The sequence below is a fragment of the Polypterus senegalus genome, chromosome 16, assembly GCF_016835505.1.
Source record: "Polypterus senegalus isolate Bchr_013 chromosome 16, ASM1683550v1, whole genome shotgun sequence".
In the NCBI taxonomy this organism is placed as follows: domain Eukaryota; kingdom Metazoa; phylum Chordata; class Cladistia; order Polypteriformes; family Polypteridae; genus Polypterus; species Polypterus senegalus.
Window position 1 is genome coordinate 38401109 of NC_053169.1, and position 18953 is coordinate 38420061.

Genomic DNA, 18953 nt, shown 5'->3' on the forward strand with positions numbered 1-18953 from the left:
ATATATATATATATTTACATACAGTTTATACGGTCTGGAACGGATTAATTGTATTTACTGTACATAAAATTCTATGGGGGAAATTGCTTCGGGTCATGACCAAATCGGCTTATGACCAGAGTTTTGGAACAAATTGTGGTCGTAAATCGAGGTTCCACTGTACATTGTATGTGGTACAGTATGGAGGGTATGCACTGTTAAGAATTAATTATGTCCTAAAATGGTGCCTCATAACAAATTGTGTGCTTCACATTGAATTTTTTTTTTTTACTATAATGTTGTGAAAACCAATATGAACACAAAAGCACTAAGTAAGCTTGAACATTGTTTTTACTATAGGAAACACTATTCCAACTGTTGGAATAAACAATTGATTTGCTATTATTTGTGGCAGGACCTACATTTGAATGAATTTTGTTATTCATGCATCACGAAAATATATAATTTTTGTCATTTCCAACATGCTATCAGCACATGCTCCTAACCCTAACCCAACAGATGGGGAACCTGTTAAGCAGCTCTACTGTAAATATAGATTCTGACTTCCAACTCTAGGTGGCACAAAAATGAAGAAAAATAATTTAGATGCTTTTCCTCATTGTATTGTTGCTATCACTACAAGGATTATAGCAAAACTGAGCTATTATAATTTTTACCCCCCTAACTCTAGTGGTTAGTGATGGACCAATTTTTACTGCCAAAGTCAGCGAAGAAAATCTCTAACCCAAACTCCATTTCACCTTTTTATAACTGAAAAGTAAAGTACCAGAACATGTATGATAATCTTGACAGAAATCATAAAGCACAGTAAGGTAAGCTAGTCATCTGACTTTATGCAATGCATGGACGGAGGTAATTGTAGATGGCCATTGTCACAGACATAAACACTGAACATAAAATTAAAGGTGATTACTTTAAACTGTTAAGTGCCCAAGGATGAGATGAGGTCAACAGACAAATAGTAAGGCTTCTGAAAAATTTGGAAAAGCAAGGTTCATAAGGGAAGCTTTCAGAAAAAAAAAAAACTTAATTTGCTGTAGACAGTATAGGGATGTTTAGAAGATATGCATTGCCATTGCAGAATTTTCTAACAGTTTGTAGTAGTATAACTGTAGTGATTGATGAGATCTTTTATAACATACTGAATTTGCTGGATTGCCTTGGACCCTTTGTTCACTAGACTAGATGGGTACCAACATGGTCTAAAGAAAAGGTAATCTTTAGTCTCTGAGATTTTCATGTTTTGTTGGTCTGTCACTCATGTGCATATTACTCTTTCTCACATAACAGTGCACATTAATGATACCATCAAAAACTTTACAAGAGCCTTAGTAATGTTAATGGTCAAATGGCTCATCAGACAACAACAACATTTATTTATATAGCACATTTTCATACAAATAATGTAGCTCAAAGTGCTTTACATGATGAAGAAAAGAGAAGTAAAAAGACAAAGTAAGAATTAGAATAAGACAACACTATGGCCAGGGAGGACAGAAAAAAACAAAAAAAAAAACTCCAGCCTGCTGGAGAGAAAAAATAACATCTGCAGGGGTTCCAGACCACGAGACCACCCAGCCCCTCTGGGCATTCTACCTAACATAAATGAAACAGTCCTCTTTGTATTTAGGGTTCGCTTGGAAGGACTTGATGATGATGGTCATGCAGACTTCTGGCTTTTAATCCATCAATGTAGGAACATCACGGTGCTTTGATTAGGTGGTGGTGGCGCAGACATCTACAGTTATTTATGAATAGGTCAAGGTAAATAGCAATATGTCTAATTAAGAAATTAGGCTGGTCATATGACTACTGAATAATAAAAAAACAGACAAATAAAAAATATACAGTAAGGTTAAAGATAAATTATCTTATTTTTGGGAATAGTTATCCTTTTGAACTATTTATTAAGGTACACAGGGTCTCTTGCATTGCATTACTTTTATTTTGCTCTGCTTTACAAACTTCTGATAGAGAATTTGTTGAGAATGAACAGGGTCATTAAAGATTTTATTAAGCTTTCTTAGGAAAATGTCCAATGATAGCTATTGCACAAATGTTTGAACCCTGATGACCCCAATCATTAATCTTACTCCTCTCTGAATTCTACCTAAAAATGAGATGTAGAATGAAACCCACAAAATGCTGATATACCTTCTTGTATATTTAATTGTGTTGATGTAATAAAGAAAATCAGGGGAAGAGGATGAGACGGTACAAGACTATAAAACAGGGATCTATATGGGGCTAGTGTGACTTTCAGGTTTTAAGTGCAGTCCATTCAAGGGATTATGTAGCAGGGGAACACTCGGAGGCAAGGGGGAATTAATAATAATTACTTAGATGTTCCAATTTTTTCCCAAAAAAAAGGCTTAAACATTCCTGAGATATTATGTGGTTGCAGTCCGTCCCTATGCAAAGAGCCAATCAATGTGAATTTCAGCCTAGTCTACTCATCTTTAACTTTCGAAAACCTTTCCCGTTCTTTATTAAAGTAAGGTGTGTCATTGTTTGCATTTCATTATTATTTAATTTGAATTGTATTTTTCCCATCAGTGTGCTCATTTTGTCCCTGAACATGCCTCCGAATGTTGAATCCAGCAAGTTCTGCAGTCTCTCCACAGACACTCTATTCTATGTAAGCACTAATATTGCTTTCGATTTACCAGACTTTAATATCTTATGGTAAGATAACTTCAAGAAAATTCATTGCATGGTTTGAATTACCTAGAAGGGGCCTGCAAAATAGTATATTAAGTGAGCATCTAACATTGTGGTAAAGCAATGCCCCATGGTTTTTCCCTCAGTGGTAGCACACATCACCAGCTGTTTGTATTTGGGTTGTTCAAACCTCAAAGTCAAATGGTTAAAATATGCCAAAATGAAGAATGCAAAGCCTGGGTATTCTGAGCTACTGGAATATCATCTTCCAATATCATCAGTGAAATAGTAGCACTCATATGAGGGGGTCATAAACTCCAACCAAATTAGTAAATGCACTGTCCCTCTTTGGACAGAACAGTGTTCTGTTTTTAATGAGATATTTCAAATGATTACCTATGAAACAAATATAAATATTACTGCTGGGACACAGATTAATGAACAGTATGCATGTTTGTCTGCAGTGGGCTGGCACCCTACCCGGGGTTTGTTTCCTGTCTTGTGCCCTGTGTTGGCTGAGTTTGGCTCCAGCAGACCCCTGTGACCCTGTAGTTCGGATATAGCGGGTTGGATAATGGATGGATGGATGGATGTGTGTATGTGTGTGTTAAAGTCTCAAAAGGCCCTGGAGCCAACTGGCAGCCATAGGTAAAGCCCACAAGGGTTTGCTTCACTTCTATTTCAAAGCCTCTGCTTATGTTAACATTGTCTTGGTGCTTCAAAACACAGTACTGAAAAACAACTGCTAAGAAGTAGAGGGAAATCTTTGTGTTTTTGTGTAAATATTTTTTACTAAGCCTTTGTGTTAAGTCATAAAAATTATGTTTTCAAGTATCACTGTTTGGAAGCTTGTTGGGTATGATGCCATGCATCATTGTGGGGTGTGCCCTCCATTCTTGCATGTGTATGTGATCATATGTCCATGTGAGATAACTACTTTTCAACTTTTGATCTTTGGGATTCTTTACCCTTTTGTTTGGTTGCTGATCTTTTGACGCCTTGCATAGTAATCATTTTTACACTTTAAATAGCAAACTTATTCACCCTTAAGATATATTCCAGCTACTCACTAGAAATAAAATTTGCCATTTAGATCTGTTTTTCTTCTTTTTTTTTTTGCAAAGATTCTGACAACAGCAAATACACAAAATTGAATGAACAATGGAAAAAAAATCCGCTAGCAAAGAAAGATGCTTAATGACTCCATTGAAAACGGCTACTCAGATAAGCTATAGCTTTCTAAAGTAAATCAAAAAAACTGAAAGGTTATCTGCGCCCTTTTGCTTTTTGTGCAAAATAATTAAGATGTACTTAACATAATTGAATGTGTGCATCTGCGTAACAATATAATGAGGTTATGCTCATCTTGAAAGCATGAATGCTGAAAAATAATACTAATCAGCAAAATATAATAACTAACTTAACAAAAATTTGAATAAAATACTGTGAAACTAATGTTTAATTATATATCAAATTAAACAATAAGATAAAAGACTTTTTAAAAAATCTTGACATTATTTAGAAATGAACTCTTTATATAAAAGCAGACCAGACCTCCTTTAGGACTGTTACAATGAATACGCACTCCATCGGTGTTTTGAAATTTATATTATGAAATGTTAATAACCTCATAGGAAATTAAGATAGTTATCTGTAAAAAGAAGAATTGAATTGAAGAAGCAATTTAAATTTTTTTGTATTAAATATGTGAACCTGGCAAGAGTTTCTCACTGTAATAATCTCTTCAGTATTGCAATACCTGCGGTCACATTTCGCCCTATGATGCCAAAAACCCACCCAGAAAAGGCAAATCAAATTGTAATGCAAGAAAGTATTTGGTACTGATTTTGTAGCAGTTTACTAACGCATGCTTCTTCACCACCATGAATATCTAGAGCCCTTCTGTGCTAAATTTGTCTTGACAGTGTCCTTGCTTTTCAGACTACAGTAGTTATATACATACCATAATTTTTACAGCCACCGGTAGATGGAGTTCAGATGTCAAATGACAATGTTTGTGTATATTTTTATTTTATCAATTAGCTAAATACTATTAATGCAATTCCAATTCTGATATTTTTTTTTCTATGGTTTCAGACAATAAGGGTTTAAAATAGTAAATAGTATAGTATCTTGATCTCTGATTGAGCATAAGTAGGCAAACTTACCATTGAAATTACAACTCTTAGACCTTTAGTACATCAATGAGTTCGTCCATTTTATTGATCAATGTCAAATACTGGAAAGAACATATTGGAAAGAAGTGGGTGAAGGTTAGATCTTCTGGAGCAAAACAAGGCTCTGGATCCCTCAATTTGTTTCCTCGATTTTCAAACTTGCATCTCTCCAGTCAAGCCTTTCTTCCGTTTTTGCTTAAGACTGCTATAACATTAGATGGGTGCACAGTGCTTATGGTTGCAAGCACAAACAGAGAATGAGAAAATGGGTAAATAACTTGTACACTTAACATGCCTTTTATGTATATGTTATGGCCAAAACCTGAAGTTCAGCCAGTTCCCGAATTGGCCAGCCGCTTCACATTTTGGCTGCAAGGTATGGCCAAAGTCTGAATTACTAGAAATGACCAGCGTATATGCTACTTTGGCGAAGATACTTAAAAACTTTCAGATACAGAATCAGAAGTGAGTTTTCCATTCTGTATGAAAAACTGCTCAAGGCGGGTCTAGTTCAGAAAGCGGACGCCACTTGAGATGGCCTTCCCCTTGCCCAAACATGAACCTTAAAGTCAATAAAATAGGTCCCTGATGTTAAGTCACTATTTTAGGGCTAAACTGATAACAGAAATGTGAAACCTACTTATATACTTAATCTTAATTATTCTGAAACAATCAAGTGGCATCCTCTTTCTGAACAAGAGCTGCCAAGGCTACACTCGATGCAATTGCACTACTAAGTGAGTAACAAATCACTGCTCATGCCTTATTTCTTCCGACTTTGGCTGATCGCCCCGTGCAATTTCGCAAACTGGCTTGCCAAATCCCAAAATCGAAGAAATGATCGTACATTGGCCGGTCAATTTACAGCGACATTAGCCATTTCCTGATTTGGCCGGACACTTCCCACTTTGGACGATTTCAGGTTTTGGCCGTAACATATACATATAAATTGTATGCTCATGTAACTCTTTATTGATTTAAATAACATATTTTAGCAGAAAATAATTCCTTATATACAATATTTTGAGTAAAAACTGTCATAATTGAGAATTAGTTTTACTTGCTTTTCTATATCAGGAACTTTTGCATTAATTTTACTCTAAACCATGTAACATGTGGATGGTCATGTGTCAAAATTAGTAGCAATAAATAAATACTAAAAAATATAAAGTTTGCTGAGTGATGGAGATGGAGGAAATGGCAAATGGAGTATGAAAATGAATGTAGTATGTTAGCAGTAACAACATGTCCTGTCATCTGTGCAAAGAAGGCTGCAATATTGGATGGATGCACAACGCTTGCACTGAACAGTGGTACTAAACTGAGAATAGTAATATGCCTGCAAACACACACATATACATCAACCTTAAAATCTGTATTCTTTAGGCAGGTTCTCAAAATAGGAGTTTCTGGTGTGTGTTGCTGCCTTCATTTCCAGATGTTGTATAGATTAATGCTGCACACTGATTGAGAACATACAGACAAGATTCAAATACAGTATGTACAATCTAGAGTGTCATCTGTGAACTATATATAGATACAGTTAAGTATTTGGACAGCGACATGATTGTTAGAATTTTGGCTCTGTATGCCACCACAATGGATCTGAAATCAAGCAATCATTACGTCATTGAAGTGTAGACTTTCAGCTTTAATTTCAGAGGTTTTCCAAAAGTATTGTATGAGCAGTTTGGGAATGACAGACATTTTTCTGCAGAGCCCCCTCATTCCCAAAGGGCTCAAACTGATAAGCTGTTCCATAACCAGCTTGGAGCAGTTCCCTCATTATTTCATTAATTATTAAGCAGGTAAAAGGTCTGGAATTGATCCCAAGTGTGGAATTTGCATTTGGAAGCTGTCACTGTGAACTTTTAATCTGTGGTCCAAAGAAATGGCAATGCAAGTAAAAACAGTCCATCATTAGGCTGAGAAAAGAAGACAAACCCTTCAGAGAGCTAGCAGAAACATAAGGATTGGTCAGATCGACCATTTGGTATATTATTAAAAAGAAGGAACGCACTGGTGAACTCAGTAACACAAAAAAGAAAAACCACAGAAGACAACTGTGCAGGAAAGACTACAGAATTCTGTCCTTGGTGAAGAAGAACCCCTTCACAAAATTTAGCCAAATCAAGAACACTCTCTGAGAGGTAGACCTATCATTGCCAAAGTCTACCAATCAAAAGAAGACTTCATGAAAGTAAAGACAGAGGGTTTACCACAAAGTGCAAACCACTGGTAAACCTCAAGCATAAGAAGGACAGGTAAGACTTTGTCAGAAAACATTTTTTAAAAGCCTGCCCATTTCTGGAATAATTTTCTTTGGACAATGGATACTAGGATCAATTTATAGTAGAATGTTGGGGAGAGAAGAGTATGGAGAACAGAAGAAATGGCTCATGATCCGATGAATATGGTATGAACATGCATGGCTGTGAATGGAAGTCAGTCACTGGTTTTTACTGATGATGTGCCTGCTGGCGGAAGTAGCTTGATGAATTCTGAAGTGTACAGGGCTCTACTGTCTGCTGAGATTCAGCCAAATGCTTAAAAACTGATAGGGTGACACTTCACAGTACAGATGGACAATAAGCCAAAACATACTGTGAAAGCAAACCAAGTGCTTGTCAAAGCAAAGAAGTGCAATATTCTTCAATGGCCTAGAGTGGAAACCCAGCACTCGGAGATGGCCATGGGTTGCAGACTTCAGGTAATCATTGACTGTAAAGGATTTTCAACCAAATGTTGAAAATGGTAATTATATTCATGGTTATATTTGTTTGTACAAATACTTTTGAGCCCCTGAAAATAGGGGACCATGTATAAAAATAGCTGTCATTCCTAAATATCTCATACAATATTTTTGGTAAACCCCTTACATTAAAGCTGAAAGCCTACACTTCAATCACATAATGATTGCTTAATTTCAAATCCATTGTGGTGGCATGCAGAGCCAAAATTATGAAAATTGTGACACTGTCCAAATTCTCATGAACTTAACTGTACAAAGAAGAAATTAAATCTCACAGTGTATAAAATCTCCAAGTAACAATATTTAAAATAAACAGCTACAAGTACACTTTTCAACCCATTCCACTTGTACTATGTTTCCGAAAGTAAGGCACACTTAAGGAAAATCTGCAAAACAGGTAAACTTACTGGTATCATGGTTATTCTTTGTGAATAGACAACATTCATTAGCGTTTCTCTATTATAAGGGTGTAATTTCTTTCAAAACATATCAAAAAATTGACTACAAATGAGATTTTTTGGGGGGGGTTCTAGAGAGCCAAAAATAAGGGGTAACAATGAAAAACTGATGAGTTGCACAGTAGCTCCCCATGACTGTTAAATGGATAAATTAGATTTATTTCGAACTGTATTAAAATGTCCAAAGCTTTGCAAATGGTCCAGGCCTACATTATTGTTCTGCTAGTGACAGTTCCCTTAAGGGTTTATTAAATGGATGCATGAATGTATACTGTATGCAACCTTTTTTCTTTTGTTCCAAAATGAAATCAATAAGATTAGTACAACACATGATTGATGAATCCAATATGTCATAAAATATTTTCATGATCACATATAAAAACAAAATAATCCATGTTTAGTCTATCGCCCAGACATTCAGGATTAATTTGATTTCATGCTAATTATGTGTACACTAAGTCATAACATAGAAATATATTCTAGCATTTCTGTTAAATACTGTGAAATTGTTTGCAATGTTGAATTCTTTCTTTTTTTTCTTTCTTTCTTTCTTTCTTTCTTTCTTTCTTTCTTTCTTTCTTTCTTTCGTTCTTTCTTCCACTATACAAATAAAGAAAAGTCAGGCCTTTCAGATGTCTTCTTTGACTGCCTGTATTTTCCATGCTCTACCCAGATGTGGCTGTCTTTTTTGACACACTGTCTACACTTCTGTCAGATGAATAATGGTGCAAAAAAAAAACAAAAAACTAGATGGTAGAAAACTGATTTCATGGCTTGCTAGAGAACCAGAGCGACAACTAACAGCCGCAGTGGATTTGGCACTTGAAAGTCATATCTCACAGGATTCCAGCTAGGAAGCAATAGTAGATCGAATAAAAGATTCTTTGTTTATTTCAGGCAACGTATCCAATAAGTGGCTTTAGATCCCACACAAGCCCTTGGAAAATAGGAGTCTTGCAAGCCCTCAAAAAATTAGTTGCAACTGTTATTGTGGTTGAAAGCACACAGAAGGCTTGTTCTGCAGCCAGCTGGTCCCTGAAACCTCCCTGAGCCTGGAGATGTCAAGCAGGCATCACATTTGTTTCCTATAAGCCAAGCTTTGCTGTCTGAAACTTTTTCCACTGATGCTTGAGGATTCTTCAGGAAGTGGACGGCTCTAATTTCCAGTGAAATGCACTGACCATCTTGAAAATAAAAAATGGAAAACATCAAGAGAACGGGCTTCACAATCCATTTTTATGTTTGGCTTGGAACTATTGACTAGAAGGATAACGTGATGCATGAACATTTGTTGATGAACGTAAGTGTTGTAATAATTATTTGTGGCAAATGAATTGAAGTAGGAAATTGAAAAATCCGGTGGTTACCTAGTGCTTGCGATGCAAATTTTCTTTCCTTGGACTTGAACTCATGATACAGTCTCAAATGTAATTATGCATCTGCTGCTGTGGTTGAAAGTACTGTGAGCTAAAAAATTTAATTTAAGAATTCATGCAGTTATGTTCTGAAGTACATCTAGAATCCAGTTCTAGTTACATAGTGAAAAAATGTGGTTTTGGTACAGTTACCAAAAAAAATGAAAGAAAAATAGTTAGTGTTTTTTCAAGGATGTTGACTTTTCATTAACAACACACCTAGTCTACCACATTATAGTACACACGCGCTCCTACAAATGATCCCATCTCCACTCTGAAATACACATTAGGGTTCAACATCTATCATTAAGTGCTTTATTGCTTATCAATCACTCCAAGCAATTAGAAGATCGTGGGCGTCTAAAAATGTTTACTCAGCTTTGCTGGTGTTTGGGCTAGGACCCAAATTTTTTAAGAAATAAAAAAAACGAAGTCTCTCTACTATAAATTGTTGTGGGGTGATTAGTCCAGCTAGCAAAACACAAAGCCACAAATATCAGCATTTGGCAGGGCGTGGGGCAAAGAGACGGTCTGTTTACATTGACAGTAAGAAAGGGCGCTCACTCCCCAGTGGCAAAGGCAACTCACAGGCAGTAGATTTTACAATATTTTATACTTATAAAACTTAAACTAAACAAAAAAAAATGAAAAAGAAAATCCTCACATACAGTGCATATCAATAGCATGCACCCCCTTGGAATTTTTCAAATTTTATTATTATACAACAATGAATCGCAGTAGATTTGACTTTTTTGACACTGATCAACAGAAAATGACTCTTTAATGTCAAAGTGTAAAGAGATCTCTGCAAAGTCAAGTCAAGTTGGGGAGCATGCACTGGTACAGTGCGTTGCCGCACCCACTACACTATGTAACAACTCTGGATTTTGGTTGGCAACTCCACAGGCAGACACGCGGTCCAGTCCCACCCTCTGGAAATGACCCTCTATCTGTCACTTCCAGGTGTTACGTGTGTGACCCCTTATCCTGGTCCAGCCACTCGGGTCCCCAACAATGAGAATCTTACGAGCTGGATCACCCTCTGGGAAATGCGTCACATGGCCGTAGTGCCGTAGCTGACGCCCCTTCACAATGCAGGTAATGTGCCTCATTTGGGACTCCATGAGCAAGTGTTCATTTGACACAAAGTCAAACCAACCATACCCAAGGACTTTCCGGAGAGACACAGTACCAAAGGAGTCCAGCCTTCATCTCAGATCATTGAATAGCATCCATATCTCGCAAGCATATAGCAAGACAGGAAGCACTAGGACTCTAAAGACTTGGACCTTCGTCCTATTGCATAGATATCAGGGGTGCCACACACCCCTTTCCAGCGACGTCATGACCCCCATGCTCTCCCAATCCGTCTACTGACTTCATAGGAAGAGTCACCAGACACATGAATGTCACTGCCAAGGTAAGTAAACCTCTCGACTCTCTCCACACCTGGAGGCCTGTATCTTGTTTTTTATCCAGGACACTCGTAATTGCAGACAGTCGGACTCCTCACTCAGTCTCTTGACAGCCTCGATCAGAGCCTCCATTGACTCATCATCGGCAAAGTCAAGATCAATGAATCTTTCTTCACCAACAGATGCCCCACAGCCGCTGGACCCCACGACCTTGCCCAACACCCAGTCCATGCAAGCATTGAACAGAGTAGGAGCAAAAACACACCCCTGATGAACCCCAGAATGAACTGGGAAAAACACAGAGGTTCTGCCTCCACTCTGCACAGCACTCACAGTACCAGTGTACAGGCCAGTCATGATATTCAGCAACCTTGAGAGGATCCCACAAACCCTCAGGATGTCCCACAGGGCAGCTCAATCAACTGAGTTGAACGCTTAATGAAAATCAACAAAGGCTGCAAAGAAACTGCTGATATTCGCGTTTGCGCTCCATGAGAACCCTCAGTGCCAGGATGTGGTCAATGGTAGACTTCTTAGGCGTAAAACCAGACTGTTCCGGTCGCTGGTAGGTGAGCAAGTGATCATGGATCCTATTGAGGACAACCCTAGCAAAGACCTTACCTGGCACCAAGAGCAGTGTTATCCCCCTGTAGTGGTTGCAATCCAGGAGATCACCCTTCCCTTTCCAGATAGGGATGACAAGTCCCGTTTTCCAGTCAGTTGGGATGATGCCAGTCTCCAAAATGGAAGGAAAGATTGCTTGCAATGCCTGGAGGACAACCTTACCACCAGCCCAAAATATCAAAATAAATCGGCTGTGATTAAATGTTGTATAACAACGAAACCTGAAAAATTCGACCGAGGTTTGACTATTTAGGTTAATCTGCCATTCTACCTAGGATTGTGTGCATGATGCCCAACGTTGTGTCTGGACGTACAGTATGATACGTCATCTTCATCTCATCTAACACCAGGCTGTCTGCCTTCCTTGCATCTCTGTTTAGCATGCAAAAGCTCTTTCTCTCTTCTAATTTGCATTTTGTAGTCCTCCTTCCAAGTCTGGTGTGATTTTTCTCCATATTTTAGGGAAGCAGATTGAGTTACTTGGCTGGAGTTAAAAAAATATATACTGGCTGTAAAAGATGTTCCAGTCAGGAAAATGCATTTAGGCTATACAGTACTTCTTGAATAAAGTGAAATCTGAGTTTAAAGTGGTTCTTGTCATCACACTTTCAATACCTTTTTGTTTTTTGAGTAATTAACAATGCCATTGCACCATAACATTGAATAAAAACTAATTTGTAAATTGAATGTTAAAATGTACCCTACGTGAGTCTGTGTACCATGCAGTTTGATTTCCATTATTCTTATAAAATACACTCCCAAAAGCCTGCCATACTATTGCCTTTAAAAGTTTCCATGTTGCTTTTCATCGTTACCAATCAGGATTTGTAGATTTCAGGTCATGTTCGATTGTTTCTTCAAATTCTTCTTTATTGGCACTGCTGTCTCAGATACAATCGTAGTCAGCACAGTTAATCTGATTGAAGAGTCTATGGTTTGTTATGGAGTTTGTAATACAGTAATGGCAGCACGTATTCAGTGCAGTTTGAAGCCTGAAAGAAAATGGGAATGCTCAAAAATGAGAGAATCACTCTAAGGTGAGATGTGAATATGACTGCAAAAATGGCTTAGCTATTTTACCACTATGACACAGACATCTGTATTGTATCAAATGACTCTGAGAGGCATGGAAATTTCTTTAGGTATTTATTGGAGTTTTGTGCATTGTATTTCTGTCTATTTAAAGGAGATATAGAGAGACCATTTGGTCCAATCACTAAAATCTGCATTTTGATATTCTACAGAACTGTCATTATTGAGTCAATTTTATGGATTAGACTGATGATCATTCAGACTCGCAAACAATGAAGCAATACAAATAATTTAAAACACAGTGTGTATGTGATTATAAAAACACAAGTATACAAAATCCCAAATGAGATACAATATACATACTGTATTTGTAAGAAACAAGTTGTTTTTGCATTTGTATCTGGAAAGATTGAATAAGAATAATCTGTGCTATAACCCACCACAAAAGATAACCTGTGGCCAAGTGTGACATTTGCATAAGTTAGTTACAGACCCTTGTTACGAATGAATTAATAAAAGACATCTTTTAGCAGGTTAACATTATCAAGCAACTTTAAATTTACTTAAGGGGTCGTGGCGGTGTGTTTTAATAGTAATCTTATACACTCCATTAGAAAGACGTCTTCAGCTCTTCTTGTTAAGTGCTCAGCACTCACCATCATACTGGGTAGCAATGCACTCTTTTTAATAAGAACATGATGTCTGGTCGTTTTCCAGGCCACAGTATAATAAAACCACTTCCGAAACACTCAGTTCTTCTGGAGTTTTTCAAAGTCTGGATAATTAAAGCTACATTTTATAACATTTTTCTTTTCTATTTCTATTTTTCTTTTCTTTTAGAAGTTTCTAGATGTGTGGCAGAGCGGAAATACACCCAGCAGCAAGCAAGAAAAGTCTTTCCGCAAGTATTTATACCAGAATGCAATGATGATGGAACATATAGCCAGGTAAGTTGCTTTTTTTCATTTGGTCCAATCTGACTTTGCAGATTCACTTTGTAATAAATTCTTTGGTCATACGTTTTTCTCCTTCTGCTCCACTGGTTTTCCTTCCTGATCCCAACATGGAGGAGGCAATTGTGAGTGAGTGTGAGTGTTGTGGGCAAAGTACCAGTGATGGAGTATGGTCACATTGTGCCTTGAACTGCTGATGCCTAAACAGGACTGCGACTCTAAAATTAGATTCTGAAAATAACTGTTTAACAGTAACACCTCCACCACTTTCAAAATTATCTTTGTATCTACTTTTCTCTCTGTAATATATGGGTGAGGAAAAAAGAAGACTAAGTGCTTAGGGTGTATCATTCATTTATCTGATTGGCAAATATTTTTAATGTTTAACAACCAAATAAATGGCAACCCTTATCAATTTTACCAAACACTTTAAATATCCATCCATCCATCCATTTATCAACCCGCTGAATCCGAACACAGGGTCACGGTGGTCTGCTGGAGCCACTCCTAGCCAACACAGGGCACAAGGCAGGAACCAATCCGGGGCAGGGTGCCACCCACCGCAGTATATTGTGGGGAACAGCCCGGAGGACACAGACAGGTAGACATGATGTTAAGCACCACAACACGTTTATCATACACTATATACAGATCAATGACACACACAACCCAGTGTCGCAGCACCAATCACCCTTAGTCCAGGCCCTTAACAATGCCTTTCTCTTCTTCAGGCCGCCTCCTTGCCTCCTCCAGAGACCTCATCCTCCATCTAGCCCTTGTATGAAGGGAGGCGGCCTCTTTTATAATCACCTGGATGTGCTCCAGGTGTTTCCCGGCAATCTTCCACCGACACGCCCCAGTGTGGCGGAAGTGCCAGCTGCATCCCTGGAAGCACTCCGGGTGTCCCTGCTCCTCTTCCCCCCAGCACTTCCGGGTGTGGCAGAAGTGCTGAGGTCCAGGACTCCAAAAGCATAGGGGCGCCCACTGGTGGTTACCACGGGCCCCTACAGGGTTGAGCTTCAAAGCTCTGTACCCATGGCCCCCAAAGGTACCAGGGCGGTCGCCCCCACATGGTCTGGGGAAGGTATAAGCCCTCCTCCGGTCCTCCTAGGTGTCCCAGCCCGGTGCCCCCCCCAGCCATCTCCGACACACACACATATATATAGATAGATATACAGATAGATATATACATATATATAGAATGCTAAGGATTTTAAGTCTGACACACAAAAACTTCAAATCCAGTGGGCTTTGAACCTTATTCTGTGCATTAATCGAGAGTTTATGATATTATATGCATAACATGACCCAAGAATTGGAGGTGTTGGCTGCTTAATTGGGCTGCAAGTTCTTCTCACAGTGAGCAGTTATGCATCTATGTTTCCTGGGTGACAAGGAAAGACTGAGGGCACACAGCATTGCTGACAGGAAAACAACCACAGCAACCTCTGCTGACAGTGAAGCACATTGCACTGGCCAACTGTTAGTTTTCATCACCAACGCAAGTCATACTATCCGAGTGCAGCAGAAAGTCGTGCACAACCAAATTGGAGGTGTGATCTTCTTTTGTCACTTTATTGGGCTTTGGGTACTTCTCATGGAAAGTGACAGCACAGCCATGAGACTTGTAATGAAAAAACAACAAAAAATAAATTAGTACAGGCTTACATAAAAATAGATATATAATTAGTAGATATAGAACATCATATTTAACAAAGATGCATCCAATTGTAAAGTCAGAAGGACAGGAGGACAGAAATTAATTTTTTAAAAACTCAAATTAAGCTGGAGGAAAAAACCAAAACTAAATCTGCAGGGGTTCGAAGGCTAAAAGACCACCCAGGAGCCACTGAAACTAGACACATTTTTTGCATGAGGGAGAAGATAACCTGGGGAACAACAGGTCAACTGCAGAGGTACAGTGCCAAATGACACTAAATTGTTCCTATATGGCTGAATGTGGGTGTGTGTTTCAGTAAAGCGAGTGAATAAAGCTGTCTATGGTTGCTCCCTGCCTTGACTCGGATGCTCTGGACTTGATTAAGTAGGTTAGATAATGGAAAAGTCAACTATTAAATGGTTTGGAATGCTTTAATACTGCAATTCTGCTAAGCACTGTATAGTATGTACCGTTGTTAAGTGTATTTACTGTTTTTCACTTTGGTATTTGTTTAAACCAAACATCATTTCAGGTTCAATGTCACAGCTACACTGGGTACTGCTGGTGCGTCACCCCGAATGGACGTCCCATAAGTGGCACAGCTGTAGCAAATAAGACACCCAGATGTCCAGGTAAGGAACTTTTTAAGTTTTGCAATTCCAAGAATTGAATTTGTTTTCTGAAATTTGTGCCATCAAAACTGCATTAACTGTTTAAAGAAAACATTAAAAATACTGTATTAAGTGTAATACTGTACAGTATGGCTGAATTTTTGATTGAGTAGCAAGGACACACAGTGGTAGCACTACTGTCTAGCAACAAAGAGATGGCGGTTCTCCTCGTGTCCGCATTTGCATGTCCTGCTTGTCTCTGTGTGACTTTCTCCCAGGTGCTCTGTTTTCCTCCCACAGCCCAAAGCCATGCGGATTAGATGAACTGGCGATGCCAAATTTTGGCCCAGATCTGTGTATGTGTCTTTTCACCCAGTGACAGAATTACCCCTGTCCAAGGACTGTGTCTGCCTTGCACCCCATGCTTGATAATAATAATAATAATAATAATAAAAAATTATTTATATAGCACCTTTTTCATGTTCAAGGTGCTTACAGGCAGAAGGCGGAATAGGCTCCAGTTGACCCCCCAACCATGCCCTGGGTAATTGGGCTAGGAAAGTGGATGGATGAACTTCAAATTTTATTTGCTCATGTGTTTGGATGCTGTGTCAAACAGTCTATTCACTTTAATGTAAACGTTTCTTAGAAGCCAACATAATTTCAACTTATACGTGTGTACAGATGTGTTTTCTTGCTTATATTTTCTAAAGAAAATACAATCTTATCAGTGGCGTTAACCTTAACATTGCCTTATTTTACATTACCATCCCTTTAAAACTTCTGGATATTTCCATAAATTTTATTTTCCACGAATCTTTAGTCAGAGCTATATAACTATGGAAATCCAATGTTATCTGCTCTATTTCATTTTGACTATCTTCCCTTGCTTAAGTTTTCATTTTTTTAGAAAGTACCAAAGAATGCTCATTTTGCGATTTAAGGTTAAGAAATAGTAAATTATTGCCACACATATTACCCAGACTACTGTCGATCTAAATTCGACAGCTACATAACAACTTTTTACTAAGTTAGTCTCCGTCATTGTCTCATGTAGAAAATAACCGAACAGATTTACCACTAACAAGACAGACTACACAGCCACTTAACGAAGTTGCTCCTTATTACAGTTTGAAGCAAATGTTGCTGAGTGGGGTAACACTAAGTTCTTCTGGGACTGGTCAGAGACTGAGACTGGAGCATATCATAAAATAAGATCCAGAGCAAGGAGGAATGTAAGGTGGGAATGATTCAAAACTAGCCAGCCTTGATCGCATCTTAAGTTGAAAGAACTATCACATCTCATGGTGGGTTATGGTAGGTTCAGGGGTTATGGGACTTTGGGTAATGTGAAGAACTGGCTTAAATGTCCTGTTTTGGATGTTACTTAAGGCTGGACAGGTTACATTTGATACGATCAGATGGAGCGTCTGAACACTTATGTAAATGAGATACTATATGCTAAAAATGAGCATATTACAATTCAAAGTTTACGTTGCCAACTAGGAGGGGGTTGCATCATCTTGTACACTTGACTTGAGCATTCATAGTTTTCATCCTTTTTCTCTGTACGTTTAGCATTTGTTTGCTCAGAGGTTGATGCGCTGGCTGCTTCCTAAGAAGCTCTTCTTCTCTCCACTCTAGCCGCCCGCTTCTTCTCTTCTTTCGTCTGCATCTTTTTGCATTAAAACCGTTTAAGTTAGTGGTTGTGGTGCAATTACTTTGTACGTTTTTCATTAATTTTTCAATTAAACTGGCACTTAAGTCTTTAATCTGGCTCAAGAATGTTTTATGATATGAAGAGGTAGGGGAAGTGACAGCGAGGGTGGTAGGGATGAGAATGGCGCCCATGCGCATGCGCCACACAGCCGTCCTGCTGGCCATTGCCAAGAGTTGATTCTACAATAAAAAAAAATAAAAAAAAATATGTGTACCAAATTTCAGGTTAATAGTTCAAATTGTTTGTGAGCTACAGGTGATATAAAATACTGGACAGACAAAAAGACAGCCACGGTAGTGTATTATATAAGAAGATATATATATATATATATATATATATATATATATATATATATATATATATATACTTTGTATATATATATATATATATATATACATAGAAAAGAGACAGAGCAAATGAAAACATGAAAAAAGACTGGTTTGACACCGTGACCCCATATATTATAAAGGCTCTTCAGCAAAAAATAATGCCACTAATGGCATGAATCTAAGACCAAACAAGCCAAGATGGCAACCCTTCTATATAAATTCCAACTAGGCAGGAACTGGTGGGTCCGGGGGACAGACACCAGAAGTGATGTTAGAGGTGGTCTGGCTGTAAATAATCCAGATTGTACATGTAGGAAGAGAACAGGCATTAGTATACATCGGCAGCTTGTGGAATGGTGTTGAATTAGCATCACCAGAGCCTTTAAGCTGTCCCCAAGGACATATGTGTGACAATATATACAGGGGTGGGCAAAAAGCAGGTTTACAGTTGGGAGTACAGAAAACACAGAGGGTGTATTATTAATCTTGTATTACAATTTATTAATTATTGTATTATTTATTTGTATTTTTTGTCTTTTTCTTTTCTCATTTGTCTTATTATTATTATTATTATTATTAAAGTGTGTTTGAATGTAGCAATCATAACCTACATGCCTTTTTCCATATGAACAACTGTAAATCTACTTTTTCCCTATTTTTGCTCACCCCTTCTCTTGAGCTTCTTTAAAGTTTTAACTTCCCCTTAGGCACAAATAAACTATATCTTATCTAATCTAATAACTGAACTGCTTATGTCTTCAACACACTTGCACACTAAATATCCCATTACATTCACCATATTTAGTATGCCGCTTTTTCCACATGGCGCAGAGCTCACAAACACATCACATACTCAACCTGTAACAACTCCTCACAGAAAACTAGCTAACCTAGGCACATAAACTGGCACTTACAATGATGTAAAACAAGAGGATCACCCTATACGATGGAGAATCTACACCCCTGCTGGCAACAGTTTTTTGGCTTAGTGTGTATGAGTGATTTCGCTAACAGATTGGTGCCCCATGCAGGATGTCCTCCTACCTTCCATTTGACGAGGCTGGGATAGATCTTGGCTTCATTTTACCCTTTAGAGTAGGGGTGTCAAACTCCGGGCCTTAAGGGCCAAAGTGGCTGCAGGTTTTC

General features: G+C 38.2%; 1 protein-coding gene across 4 annotated transcripts in view; it reads left to right on the forward strand.

The window, feature by feature from the left end:
• smoc2 (SPARC related modular calcium binding 2) overlaps positions 1-18953 on the forward strand; it is a 220189-nt gene that overhangs the window by 116262 nt on the left and 84974 nt on the right. For all 4 annotated transcript variants that reach the window (XM_039738220.1, XM_039738219.1, XM_039738221.1 and 1 more), the window contains exons 3-4: positions 13375-13481; positions 15680-15779. In XM_039738220.1, the coding sequence (XP_039594154.1) occupies positions 13375-13481; positions 15680-15779 (207 nt within the window). The remainder of the gene's footprint in view (positions 1-13374; positions 13482-15679; positions 15780-18953) is intronic.